General features: G+C 36.8%; 1 protein-coding gene across 1 annotated transcript; it reads right to left on the bottom strand.

Moving 5' to 3' along the window:
• Positions 1–7,678: 7,678 nt before the first annotated feature.
• On the bottom strand, positions 7,679–14,516 carry CENPW (centromere protein W). Its single transcript, XM_027880524.1, has 3 exons — positions 14,349–14,516; positions 9,501–9,614; positions 7,679–7,867 (listed from the first exon to the last, which is right to left on the bottom strand). Exons 1-3 carry the CDS (start codon positions 14,436–14,438, stop codon positions 7,841–7,843), a joined length of 231 nt encoding a protein of 76 aa, XP_027736325.1. The 5' UTR covers positions 14,439–14,516; the 3' UTR covers positions 7,679–7,840.
• Positions 14,517–15,137: the final 621 nt, after the last annotated feature.

Raw genomic sequence — 15,137 nt, 5'->3', positions numbered from 1 at the left:
AAACAGTAGAATTTACAAAGTCCCAGTTTAGGTACAGCTTTAAACATTCAGCTTCTAATTTTTAGAAGTTTTCTCAAGATTATGTATTCTCAGAGAAAAAAAAATATAAAGAAAATGAAGCAAAATGTTTTTCAATCAATAATTAACACACTAAAGAATAATGAAATTGTTTAAATTCACTTTTTTAAAAAATAATAATAGAGGGAAAAAAAGTGGGTTTTTTGAAGGAGGGACGAATATTTACACAATTTTTAACAAAAGCAACAGCACTGCTAACAAAGGTTCATCTTGCAAATTGTCTCCCCAAAGGATCATGTAGGTTTGGTAAGGAACTTGGAGCACTTGCTTCACCTACAGTTTTCTCAGTTTAAAGCCTGTTACTTGTTGGTGTTACTGCTAACGTTCCAGAATAAATGCTCTGCAGCACCACAACCACCCTCTCCCTCTCTTTAGCACTGAACTTAGGGGTTGGAAAAGAGGAACAGAAAATACTGGGAAGAAACTCTGCTTAGTCTTCAAAATTAAGAATATTAGGAATGTTATGGAAACTGGAAGACTCCTCTGGGAGGTGAGTCATAATTAAATTTTCATGCTTGAATAAAGAAATATGATATCAAATATTTAGCAAAAAAAAAACTTTAAAATATCTAGCAGCCCATGTAGTTAGCAAAAAACCCAAAGAAAACAAACAAAAAACCCCAAACCAAAATAAAAACAAAACAAAATGAACAAAAATGTCAAATAATCTACCAGAAATCTTCTCCATTCTCAGTGAGAGTAGTCTGATATTTTACATTGGTGGGTTCTTCAGTGAATAAAATATAGCTTGTCTAAGTTCCATCTGGATTTTATATTTTAGAATATATCTAGAATTTCTGAACTGAAAAAAACAACCCTTATAAAGAGAATTAAAAGTTAGAGGCATAAAACCTGCTACATGCAGAGAAAGTCTTCAGACATCAGAAAAAAATGTTTTAAACTACAGGTAGTAGACACAAAATACCTTTTTAGTAATTTCTAAGACATCAATTTAGAGGTACATGGCTTCTGCTTCACCAGGAAATTCACAAAAAAAAGAGCCATTATAAGTGTTTTCTTTAGACAAAAGGAGTATCCAGCTTATCCCACCCTCTCTTTTGAGTGAAAGTGGGCAAGCAAGAAGAAAGAAAAAACATGTTAGCAGAAATATCCAAGGTACAATTCAGTTCAATACATGAACGTTTGTTTTGGAGAAGTTCAGTGTAACTAAGTATCCATTCTACACAAGTAAAGACGATTTGGAAAGGTGTTTTCTTTTTATTTCCAAGAAAACCTTGCAAAAGATGCTAGGTTCATGAAAATAATATGCCAAAGTAAAACTGCTGTGCTTGCATTTATCCTGTGTTTTTAATATTGCATATTCTTCCAACTCTTGCCTACAGCTGCACTGCCAGTGGGCTGTTTAGCAAATAAGAGAAGTTCAACAGAAAGTACGATAGCAGGAACAATTACATTAACAATAAAATTTCTTTGTGTTCACAGGTACAAACTTACAGTACAATTAACACCTTCTCAAGACAGTAAGCTACCCCCTATTTTGTCGGGACTTATCGTCAAAAATTGCAGTCAACAAAACATATCATTAAACCCTAGGCCCTACTTTCACAGTCTCAGAATGTTTGTATTCATGCTACACAAATGCAGAAATTATTAAAGTTAAGGTGAAGGTCACTGCTGGTGACCGTGCACTGGAACAGATTGCCTAGAGAAATTGTGGAGTCTCCCTCACTGGAGATACTCAAGAACCATCTGGACACAATCCTGTGCAATGTGCTATACGAGGACCCTGCTGGAGCTGGGAGGTTGGAGCAGATCACCCACTGTGGTCCCTCCCCACATGACCCATTCTGTGATTCTGTGAATAGTAATGCGCCTTCAAAAAAAACCTGATGGTTAATCGATCCTTTTAGCAGTACTGGATTTTTAAATATTGTTGCTGCCCTGAAATAAGCCTTCACTGCGGCTCTCTAGTCTTATCCAGAAGAGGAAAGGGAAACAATAGGGAAAACAAAAGACAAAGGAAGACGAAGTTATTTTGTCCACCTTTGATCAGAATTTTCAAGGTTTATTCCATATGAATTTGTTTGAAAAACTTTCAAAATACGTAACAGGAGAAGTATCATCAAAATTAATTGCCATGTGGAATTCTGATGGCAATTTAGTAAGATATCCCATCTCTTTATTGAAAAAAGTTTTAGGAGAGTATTGTTACTTAGACTGTAAGAAAACTACTGTCCACCATCCCCAAAACCCAACTCTTTAAATCTGGAAAATGTGGGAACCCACAATTAAACTCCAACATGAAACACAAATTGTGAAACTATAGAAATGCAGTTACAGTTGGCCAGATAATAATCTCCTATGACATGCCTTTATCTGCCCCTTTTCTTTACTGCTTGGGGTTTGTTTTGTTTTTTTGTTTGTTTTGTGGGGGGTTTTTGTTTGGTTTTTTTTTGTTGTTGTTTTGGGGGTTTTGTTTGTTTGTTTGTTTGGGTTTTTTGACAAGTTTTGGAAGCAGCATTGTACACACAGAGTTTTCTCTGAAGAATGAAAGCCAACTAAAAAAATAAAGAATTTAAACATTCAAATGTAACCTACCATCACTATGGAAACTTTAGCTTTTACCCTATGAATAACAATTTCAACAGCTAAGACTAGAGGCTTGCTTGTATTAAGATTTCAGATATGCAAAAGAATTTTAAAAACTGGCTTACATGTTGCTTAAATGTATTCCTTTCTCTGGTTCATTTACAAAATTTGCAGCAGTCTCATTAAAACTGACTTGTGCTATGTGTGTTCTTAACTACTGAAGTTAAACAAATGAAAACAATTTACATCAGGCTGTCACTTTTAGAGGTCAGCACAAATACAATTAACACCGATTTAAATCCAATATAAGAGATGTGTGGAAGTGTTTGCTCTATATAATTTTTTGATTCAGGATCTGTACCATTGCCAATATATATATATATTTCTGTGCTTTCTACAGACTCGGAGAACAAAATAGTCTGTTTCTGTAGGGCCTGACCTAGTGCTAGAACGTTAAGAGCAAATCATTCATGTAGGAAGTGTTCTTCCTTTTATTTTATTGCTGCAGTCACTGTCTGTTATTACCCAGTAGTAAGATTGTGTCTACTTTTTTTTTTTTTTTTTTTTTTAAACCAGAAGTTACTTTAGGGCTGTTTAGGCATTTGTCTCCGCTCCACCAAATCCTCCATACACTGAAATCACTCCCCAGGAAAGTGACCTTCTCAGTAAGAAACCTGATCTTACAGATATCAAATGACCTGAAAAGATCTTTCAGCAGTTTGGTCAGCATAACATTAATAACCCAGCCCACAGGAGAATACTGTGTACCAAAGCTGATGTGAATTTGATGACTGTGGACTGCAGAGAAACTGACAAACTCTCAACATTGTTCACAAAACAGTAAATGAATGAATTCCAACTAATTATGTCTGCAGAACCATGAGCTGTCAGGTGGAAAGACTCTTCAACTTCTTGCAATTCAGTATTTAGCACAACAAAAATACTGTCAGCATCTTCTCACCCTAGAACTGAAACTACTGAAACATGTAAGAGATTTGTTATACTATGTTCTTTTATCATATCCGAGTAAGCTACCACAGCAGCTAAAAGTACAGTTCCTTTAAAACATATCAAGGAATCTATATGCCATATAGGGTATTGAACTGAAAACCAACTACACACAGCACTCTGAACATTCTAAAGAACTTGAATGTGACACATATTTCACAGATCTGGAAAAAGGAATTTTGATTTACTGTAATCAGCACTTCTATTTGAAATATATGTCACACTTTCTAAATATATACTTATAAATCACCTCAAAGCCCTATGCATTTAGGAATTACAATGCCCTATCATTAGTTGTTCTAAGCTGATAAATGACTAATGGAATGCCAACTCAGCAAGTCAGTCAATATGAGAGATATGTTTCATAGTTAAGGCTGCCATATAAGCAACGTCTTGTAAAAACATTCCCTTCATAAAACTGCACACAGAACATACTAGTTTCTAAAATTAAGGCTATGTTGTATAAATAGCCATTTATAATTAAGAAAACTATATGATACTGAAACATTGAGCTTTGAATAAAGAAAAATCTTCAAGATCCTTCAAAGTCTCACATATCTTTTACCATCTCAGCATGGATCAAAACATCCTTGTTTGATGTGTATGGGATTTTTTTTTTTTTTAATATTAATTGCCCTACATATGTCAGCAGTGTAGGGTTGGTAGTCTTCAAAAAAAGTCTGAAAGCGTCACAATCTATAACATACTTTTTAGTAGGAATAAACCAAATATTTTCTCTAACGGGAAGTTACCATAGGGGAAAAAAAGAGAGTTTTTGCTCTATCTCCACCTTATGGCTAGAAAAAGAATTTTTCTATTACAGCATACATATTTTTGAATTTATTTTTCCTTTATTGTATGACTATAACCAGAAAACATTGACTATTTGTATTAAAAAACCTGAGATTCTTTTTTTAGCAGTCCCTCACTTCTCCACATAAAAGTACAATGAAATTCCACACCATGAATGTCCTCTCTAGCATCTGTGTTGATGTTCTGACTCAAAACAGCAGACGTATTTACATTCAAATAGAACAGTGATTATTTGGGTTCTTAACCCACTAAAGTATACAAGTTCATTTATTCCTGTTGTCACCATTAGGAGTTAAAATGGCTAAATCTCTCCACAGATCTAAACTTCACTGACATACCATTCCTGATGCTCACTTTTTAAAACAGCTTTAAACCTAATAATCACATGATTTATACCACTCATAAAATATTAAATTTACATGCTCTACAAATTAAAACAACAGTATGCATGAATGTAGTTTTAAAGCTTTCACAACTATCTTCTCTGCTTGCTTATCTTGCAAGCAAAATGATGCAAGCACAATAGCTGGAACAGTGCATACTCCTCACCAGAAGACTTACTCAAGTTGGCAAACAGCAGATCTCCTGTTAGCAGTCACTCCCAAGTGAAGCAAGATGAAACAAATATAGCAGCACCACCATTCTCTTTCCTCATAGTCACCTGTTGATCAATAAACATTTTTCCTTCTTTTGTGCATTAATCAGTTACGATACCACCCTGGCCCAAGGACTAACATGAGCTACATGGAAAGCTGAAAACCAAGACACCGTCTTGGTCGTCAGAAGTACTTTGGCCAAATTCTTCTATTTTTTCGTTTTTACTTTTCTCCCTTTCATTGATGGTCATAGTGAAAGGGTGGAGTAGGATGAAAAACAGAACATTGGGAAAGATGCAAAGAGAAGAAAATGGAAAAACTGGATGTCTTAAAGCAACTTTTAAGTTTTTAGGTCCTGCTTTCTAAGGAAATAAGGAGTCATAACCATATTGTTAGAGAGCATCTCTCTTTCCCAAAATCTCTTGAATCTTATGTTTAAAACTCCAGGAAATTCAATAGTGAATTGTCTCAATGGTTTCAGAACTCCAAATTTCTCAAGGTTTCATGAATAGAGCTGAAAAGGATAGACACCTTATAAATGCATCAGCATGACTCTTCCCTCAATAATCCTTGCTTTTTTCCTCCTAAGGGCAGAGAATCAACACAAGAATTCAAACAAAAGAATATAACTTCATTAAGCTTTCTAGTACAGACCTAGTTTAAAAGAGTATTTTATAGTACTATGTGCTTTGATGCTCTGTCATTACATAGAGATTTGATAACAGAAATAGATTACTACTATAACCTCCAAGTTTATATTAATTGAAGTGTTCATGGGTATTTAGACAATACTGCTGTAAGGAGTTTTGATTTTAAAAATACAGTAAGGAGTACTGTATCGAGGAGACTCTACATATATACATGAAACACAGAAGAGCTGCCAAATACTAATATAATTAACCTTATGGGGAACATTCAAGAAGATACTAGAAAAACGTAATAGCATTTTATATTTCTGAATGCTAAAGCACACTACATCAACCACATTAATTTCCAGTTAGCATTTATTTAAAGTTTAAGCGAGAAACCTGAATACCTGCCAAGCTATGCAGGTCTTCTTAATGCCTGCCTTCTTCAGCTATAACAAAACACCAACGATGGGCTGTCAAAAGTCTCTCTCATATTACAAAAGGGCATCCCTTCTTAACCATGAATGCAGACCAAAAACACTGTATAAAATATTTTAGAAGTACACTGGTTGGTTTTAACCCTTCACTGCCTCCCTTCCCCAACGGCAGCTGATCACCAATCTACTACATGGGAATAATACTCCACTAAGCTCAGAGTGGATTTTGCTCCCAGGAAAATCAAGACTATAAAAAAATATTTCAGGAAAAATTAGGAAAAAACATTTCTAACAAAGGAAAATCTAGTGTTGCAATAAAATTGTTAAATCACGGACAGTAATTACAAAGAAAAATATAGATACTTAGTCTGGTCTTCCTTATTCCTGAGAATGTACTTGAGATTATTAAATCCTCTACATGTGTAGGTTCTCAGCCTTCTTTGTGGATTCCAAGGGAGTAAGAGAAGAAAAGGCAGAATAATCTCGTCAACCCTTAAAAGAAGCTGACTGAACTAAGCTCTGTGAGTTAAGTGGAAGAGTAATCCTTCATTTCTGCATACTGGAAAAGAATGACTTTTCAAAGGCTGCACGGGATTTTAAAAAGCACGTGGACGTGATACGACATTAAAAGTACTGGTATTGCTACAGTTTTCTTAGATTACTAAAATATTTCTAAAATGCAATTCTTTTTTGCTGAGTTTCTAGAATATATTCAGTAAAGTATCAAACAAAATTAGACTACTACATAACACTTTTAAAGATCCTTTATTTTAAGAATAGTTCATTGTGCATATGAAGGATCAGCTACCACATATTCCACAAAACTGTATTATCAGCTCAAACTGTGAGATTCAACTATAACTTTATTAAAACATCCCTTAAGCAAAGTGTTCAGTAAATGGTTACAAGTATCAGATTAGGAATAGAATATGATCTTAATTTAAGAAGACATACTTATATAATGTTCATTTCCAGACCTCTGACAAGTTAGGATGACACTCAAAAGGGGGGAGGAAATAGCTGGGCATTCATGACAATTTATCTTTGTTATTTTTACAAGATCTAACTTCAAAAACAACAGCTGTGCCAGATCTTTTCTTCTCCATAATCTGTGCATCTGTCCACACCAACTGAATTACAGACCACCAAGTTGTCTCATACACCACAGCAAACAATAGGCCAGCTTAACAGTTCAGTGCATGATTTTAAATACCAAATATGTATTCTTTCTCCAGAACACAGAAGTTTTAACCTACTTTTCAAAGTAACTAAGACATTTATAAATAAATTGAAGGCAAGATATTTAACACACTTGCTTCTGTAGTGATTATTTTGAAAGCCAAGATTTTCTTTAACTAGTAAATCTGCTTTGAACTGCAAAATCTTTAATGGATTTTGTGAAACCTGCATTTTTTTTATTACTGTTCTCCTTTAGAAGTTTCACACTTCTAATAATAAATGCCACATTGTACCTGAAGAGTACCTATGGTAGAAATAAAGTATATCAAAAGTCTTAAATGACAAGTGACACACACTTTAAAATTATGTGTGGGGCATATGAAAATATACGTTGTAAGATTTTTTTTTTTTATAAGAAAGAGCAAGATAGTTAGGAGATAGACATCAATAAAACTGCATACTTCCACAAGCGCTAAAGCTGGCTCACAGCATCTCAAGTTAGTAAGACAAGATGGAAAAACTTTGCTTTAAAATTCCAGTGGTCTGTTTTCTAGCCTCTGCTTTTCTTTAAAATAACCTGCAAAAAGAAAAAAAGTATATTTATCACTGTTTTTATCACTACAATTCAGGTCCAAAATGCTAGACTACTCAGACCAAAGGTTCACCTAGCCAATTTGTTTCCAAGAGCTGAGTCACCAAAGCTAAAACTCAAGGGAAAATGTTAGAAATAAAGCAAAAGCATATTGAAAGATTTTATATAAGAGGTTTTTTTTAAAAGCAAGAACATTCATAAGCAAAAATTCTGTAAAATAAAAGGCTTATTTTAAAAATTAATATTACGAAATAGCAATAGTGCTCTCAAGCCCTTAGTAGATTACTTGAAGTTCTTACTCTGTTAAGCCTAGACAAAAAGAAAAATTACATACAGCTACTATGCTCCATTTGTGTTTGCAATGCCTTATTTCTTTCTATATCAAGAGCACACAGACCTTTGGAAGGACATTTTCTGGTTTGGAGTTTAAATTGAAAAATGAACTTCAAAGCCCAAGTGGGACTGTTTAAGTGTTAACATTATTAAAATACAGGCAGTTTTTCCTTTCTTTTCATCTTAAAAAATAAATGGAGCACAAAAATGTTCAAATAATGTTAAGATTGCAGTTAAAAAGAAATTACAAATGCATAAGATTCCAACTGTAACATTCACTTGGCTACCCTACATATTCTGTATATATTTCTGTTACTATAGTAATAGAAAGTATCAAACTAAACCTTTCACCAGAGGAAAAAAAAAATACTGAAAACAAACAGAAGCCACAGGACCAAAATATCAGATAACAACGAGTTTTGTTCTTCCAATTTGCCCAGCAGGAGTAAATGGTTAAACAATTAACAAATTAAAGAGACCAAGTTCCTTCATGACACCAAGGTAAACAGATTTGCAAGAGATACACAAGATATATCCTAGCAAGTGAAATGCGCTGCAGAGTACAAAGGGGTTTCAGTCATACTTTGACACTAATTCTTTCTAGACAGAGAAAGCTGCTTAACACCTTCCTTTTTCCCTTCTTTTGCATGTATACAAAACTCAACATCCTTCCCAGATATTCATACAATTTTTGCAATGCTAAATTAGCCATATAGCAATCCAGTTTAATCCTCCCTTGCCAAACACAACATCACACAAAGTATCTGCTTGTTCAAATAGTATCCACACCATGCTTCAAGAATCCACTACAAACTTATCCCAGACTAAGCAGGTAAGAACATACGGTGCAAGAAAGATATGTGAACCTCTCTGGACTACTTCTCACTTGTTCCATAAAGCTTCACTTATATAACTGAAGTTAAGACAGCATGCTTCCTTGATGTAGTATCATCTGAAATAAGGATCCTCAACTTTGGAGGGGCTTTCAGCCCATGAATGTTTGCTGGTAGACCACTTTGTAGACTTACCCATACATAGGAACTATGACTTTAAACACGGAATAATAATAATAAAAAAAACAGATTATACTTAATAGGGCAAGGAAAGTTAATTTGCTGTGTTGTTAACAGTGAATTGTGCCAGTGACGGATTAAAGAACATTAAGTCTCTATACATTTTGAATTACAAATAAAATACCAACTTTAACACAGAAAATATTCGTCTATGCTGTCATAATACATTTTACATTATGCAAAAAAGAAAATTATTAAAAGTCCTTTAATACCTTTGCGGCAGATATGGTGTGCTCGGGTTTAATTATTTTACTTTTGTTCTCAAAAGCATTTGTCCTGGCTTCTTCTGCTAGCCGATGTAGAAACAGTAAGAAGTTCAAATGCACCTTTAAAATAGGGAAGAAAAAAACAAGAAACCCAGAATGATTCAAACTTGCTTAAGCATAGTTTGGTTTTTTAGAGGTTCATTTTTTGGGACAAAGGATTTGCATATTAGACTGCTTCCAAATTTATGAAGGGTGTTCTCAGAAAAACAATAAATCACTCAGTTCAAGCTTTAGTAAATTTCCAAGACATTCTTTACTGCAAGACTCTTACAGTTTAAATTTAGCATACTTAAATCGTAAAAGTGTTTTAAAAATGATCAAACAACAACTGATCTAATAGGAATCAAGTCTGATTTTTATTAGCAGTTTTTAATAATAAAATGTAGATATAAATATCATAGAATCAGGAGCCGTTTTGCTTACTAGAAAATAGTCAGCTTTCAGTGACTTCAACTGCCAGACCCTTATGAACAGCAAATTCATCCCTGCTCTATCGCCAAATGGACCACAGACGAGTTCAAGGACTTCTGCCTCTTTTCAGTGCAAAGGGACATTGACATTAATTTCTCCAGAACAAGAAATTCTCCAGTGTCAGAAGGTTCCATCCATTTTCTTCCCAGCTCATCACTTACTTAGCCTTTTTATGTTAGAAGAACGGGTAGGGCAGAATTCTGTTCAATGCGGAATGCTGTTCTGCTAATACAAAAGCAGCAAAAAACTTCAGCAGGCAAGGAAGGAACTTCTTCAACTTGGACTAAAACTACCAGTCAAGAGCACCCCTGTGTAATCAGGGACTTATAATACAAATCTCTAACATTATACAGACATTATGTGAACTATTTTAATAGTCCCACCTGAAAAATTGATATCGGTACCTTCTGCAAATAAACTTTCCAACAGTATTACCTTGGCTATGTGAAGTGTACAAAAATACTTTCACAATAAAGAGCTCAGAAAAATATTAAAATGTATGAAAATTTTATTTACATGAATTAGGCAATGTATTTGCTCTGCCATACCTGATCTGTAAAGCCTGGAAAAATATAACATGGATATAACGTGGGAAGTTACAGATTAAGTGGTTTTGCAGCAAAAAAGAATTTGCAGAAAAAAGATTCTGCTAGAGGACAGACTCTTGTCATATGAACAGCATTCACAGGACAAGCTATTTGGGATTTTTTTCAATATCCTGAACTAAATGAAGCCAGCATGCAATAGATAAATTTACACAATATTTGACATAATTTGGAAGCATCAACTACACAAAAAGCAGATGTTCTTGCAGATTTACTTTGCAAAATATCAAAGACACTTTTAAACTAGTAACTCACACAGAAATTATCTGTGAGAACTGAAAGAATCAAGCAGTGGCACTAAGATAATGTTCAACATTAGAACTCTCATTACTAAACTTATCAAGGTGAAGGTTAGATTTCTGGAAATAACCTGTGGGAGAAGAGGGAGGTGGAACAAAAGCTTCCATACTTTCAAGTCCTTTTGCTGAGATACCTAAAGACAAAAGTGTTAATTTTAAAATTAACTACCTTTCTAAAATGCATCTTCTGTCAGAATCACTGTACCTTTATTTTCCTATTTTCAAAGTGAATTGCTGCACGTGGAGAAGCTTCCCCTGAACAGATTTAAACAATAGTCACAACATATTCCACAACAGAGCACGGAGGTTAATAAATATTCCAGGTTATTCAAAGCAATTGAGAAAAGCTAATGAAAGGCAGAATGACTAAATACCATGAATTGGACAGTTACTGACAAATACCTAAGCGATATCATATTTCTTCAAAGACATTACTACATATGAAATTATTGTCCCTATGCATAAAAATTAAAAACTAAAATTAATTACTCATGCAAATCACTTTACAAAACAGAATGCTTACTTCCCAGAAAAGAAAGGTGGCAAAGTTTCAATAACTTTGTAAAAAACTCACTACACTGTTTGCACAGCAACTTCCACACACCTGCTCAACAGAACTAGTGAATAGTAGGGAAAGGCTCTGTAATTTTACTTTGCTGCCATAACTTCAGAACAATTCTTTAGACTAATATTCTGCCTTAGACGTACACTTATTAATCATTCAATGGTGATAATGAAGAAAAAAAAAGGCCATTCAAAGCAATACTTTAAGCTCTTTCTGCAATGAAAATACAACATGCCCTTCCAGCATGAAACAAGCAGTTGAGATCCTGCTTTTCTTCTATAATTTCAAGCTAGAACAAAGTTTGCATATTTTCTTCTCAGACTTTTAGAGGAATATCTGAAGTTCAGTACTAAAATCTTTACCTCTTATTTTCAAAAAGAGCCTTGAAAAAAACCTGAAACACTATTCATATCTCTTCACCCAAAGACATTATCATACTCCTTCAAAAGAAAAACAAACAAAATGAAACAGCTTCCTGAGAAAGGTTGATGAAACTTTATACCTACACTGTGTGAAGAGAAAGATATTAACATTCAGGAAACAGATTCTGACAAAGCTTCATATTTTGAAAGGAGACTTGATCAAAAAAATCTGAAAAGTGAAGAAGAAACCCCATTCAAGTATTTAACAAAATTATCTGAATTCTTATGTCATTCAAATTTGTTAGTTATGATCACATACAAAGATACTGATTTTGTCAACTAAAAATAATCACCAAAGGTCCAGAAAAAAACCCAATTTGATTATCTCCTAAGCCAGGTGGGCAGGCTACCTCACTGAACCAGACAAGTAGATTCAAACATAAAGCATGCATCACGCAGGAAGATAGCCCAGAAACTGAACTAGCCAATTCTCATTCTTCCCTAGAGAAGACACAAGCTCTCCACTCAAAATGTACATGGTTCCATCTTGTTAAGACAGCTACTCTATAAATGACTGAAGTATGCAATCTAGTCACTCTTACAGTGTTTGCAGAGAATAACAGAGACACTAGAAAACACATTCTCAAAACTTGCTACTTGTCTAACTGATAATTACGGAAAAAACTCCTCCATATTTCTTTTTAAGGCAAAATTCCAGCTGTGTTGATTATTTGTCCGTAGAAATAAAGAGCTAAAGAGCTGTTAGCCACGTGCCTAGTTGAAGAGCATCATGGACAACAACCACAACCAGACATTCCTATTTAAAGGAAGAAAATAAAAAAGCCAAGCCTTGTAACATTAAAGATCATTTAATTTGACACCACCAGAAGAGATAATCTAAGTTTCCACTACAATATTGAAACTTATTCTGATCTCATCCTTTGTGTTGGAAGAACATTTGATTAGTCATATTTTAAGCTAGATCTGATTGTTATTGTTCGCAAGTTTCAGTCAATTCAACTCACTGATTGTCTTTGCAGCACACAGAACACTAGTGTCAGGACCAGGAAGAAATGGGAACCAAAGGCCAAAATTTGGAGGGATGTCCCACTTACCCCTTTTCAGCTACACAGTTTGAAGACAAATTTTCATTTCCTTGGAAACACAGACCAATCGTTACCAGGACTACAAAAAATGTGTTAGTGATTGTCTAAGTTTGATTAGTTGACTACTTGATTCCACTGAATAAGCTTTGAGTGGGTCTGAGCATGAGTAGCAAGGGGCCAGGTCCTTTGTCCAAAAAAAACTCCAGAGATAGCAAAAACAGTAGGAAGAAATCATATTTTTATTAGCTCAATTAGAGAAATATTTAATGTTTACATTCAAATCTAAATACTCTCGTGCAATTACTATATTCACTCATATTAATCTCATATTATTTATTTTAATTTTGTATGTTTAGATTTAGCTGCATATATCCAGATACCTACGTTCAAGATGCTGCAAGACACAACTTTTATATACATACGAAACATGGACTTACAATTCAAGACAGGGACCATACTAGTACAGAGTATGCATTAACACTTTAATGCTCTAAGAATCACATGCATTTGTAAACAAGAGGGCAACACAGTCAAGCAAGTTAAGAATATCCTTTTTATGCACTTTTTTTTTTTCAGTATAGCAGCTACCAAAAACTCTCTTGTGGTCAGGTATCCTTGCTGTAGCCAAATAATTCCTTGGTGAGACAAACTCTACCTGTGTCACAAATCCCTCAGTGCAGGTCAGAATCAATCCAGCTGTGTTGGCCTCAGTTTTTGGAAAGTTGTTTGATATAGCTCTACACGTTTTTGGCAGGCATTTTTAAACCAGGAACAGGGTCCCCACACCTTATTAGATTAGTACAAGACTTGTCATTCCTTAGTTTTGGATAGAGATTACTTAGATGGCTTTCAAACAGTATATGATCATTCAAGATGCCTGAACAGTCTAGTAACTCACTGATTACAACAAACCACCCGCACACCCAAACTGGTCTACATTACCAACAGACATCTGTGTGTTACAGACACGTATTCCAAATTCGTATTTCTCGGTCCGTCTACACCAAACTCTTTGATCAGCAGTGCGTACGTGTAGTAACACAATAATTATGCATCAGCCTGTCCCTGAATCCCCAAACCCGCTGTCAAATCCCTACAATGCAGCACCCACCAGCAAAGCAGAGAGCAGCAATCTCTACTTATCCACGTAATCTCTACTTAGCCACGCAAGCCAATAGTCCATCTCCCCGGAATCTTTGCCTCCCCTCTGCCCGTCGGTCACTGCAGAAACACCATTAGTAGGAACTTGGCATCCCATCACACCCAGCAACTCCCAAGTGCTCCAGTGCGCACCATCCTAAACATTTAGAGTGTAAATGTCCCTACGTAGGGCCGGTTGCCCCCAGCCCCTCCCCCGCCCTCCCCCCCCTCTCTCTCTCTCCTCACCAGCAGGTCGGCGTTCGCCGCCAGGCGTAACTGCGGCTTGTGTTTCTTTATTATTTTCCGCAGGGTGCTGCGGGGTGCCGTGCGCCTCATCTTCCCCTGCTGCTCCCGCTGTTCCCGTTCCTCTCCCTCGCGCCTCCCTCGCTCCCGCCGCCGTTCGAATCCGCCGCCCTCGCGCAAGCGCGCGCGCCCGCCGTGACGCCACTTCCCAACGGCCGTGCGCGGTGCCGGCCCCGCCCCCGCGCCCCGCCCCGTCCCGTCCCGCCGGAGCGAGGCGGGGGCTCCCCCGCCCTTCCCTGGAAAGAGGGGCTGGAGCATCTGGCCGCTCGTCCTGGGCGGCCCGGCGGCTGCGGGGAGAGCTGGGGAGCTGCGGGGTGCTCTCTCACCTGTGCCAGCGGGCACGGCCGCCTCCCGGGTGCGGCGGCTCGGGAGGCGCGGTGGCGCACGGGGGGCTCGGGGCGCTCCCCGAGCAGGTGCTCGAGGGACGGGCGGGTCCCTGCTGGGCACCGCCAGAGTCACATAAGTGTCGAAACGCTTCCCTTGTGAGCGAACCGCAACTTGACTTCAGTTCCCAAACCTCCAGCCAGGCCCTTTTAATCGAAATGGCAGAGAGGGGACGCGGCAGTTCCCGACTGGCCTTTCCGAGCCCTCGGACGTGACCGCCGCCACATGCAGAGGTTTCCTAAAACGGAGGGAACGTGGCACCGGCCAGAGGCACCGGAACGGCGCTGCCTAAACAAGCCTCAGGCCAAGACCTGTGGATTTTATCTTGGCAGTCGTCGCCCAAGTGTA

The sequence above is a fragment of the Empidonax traillii genome, unplaced genomic scaffold (genome assembly GCF_003031625.1).
Source record: "Empidonax traillii isolate 1590-97213 ecotype Southwest subspecies unplaced genomic scaffold, ASM303162v1 scaffold72:size2462915, whole genome shotgun sequence".
Lineage (NCBI taxonomy): Eukaryota > Metazoa > Chordata > Aves > Passeriformes > Tyrannidae > Empidonax > Empidonax traillii.
This window is presented reverse-complemented; position numbering and strand designations above follow the sequence as displayed.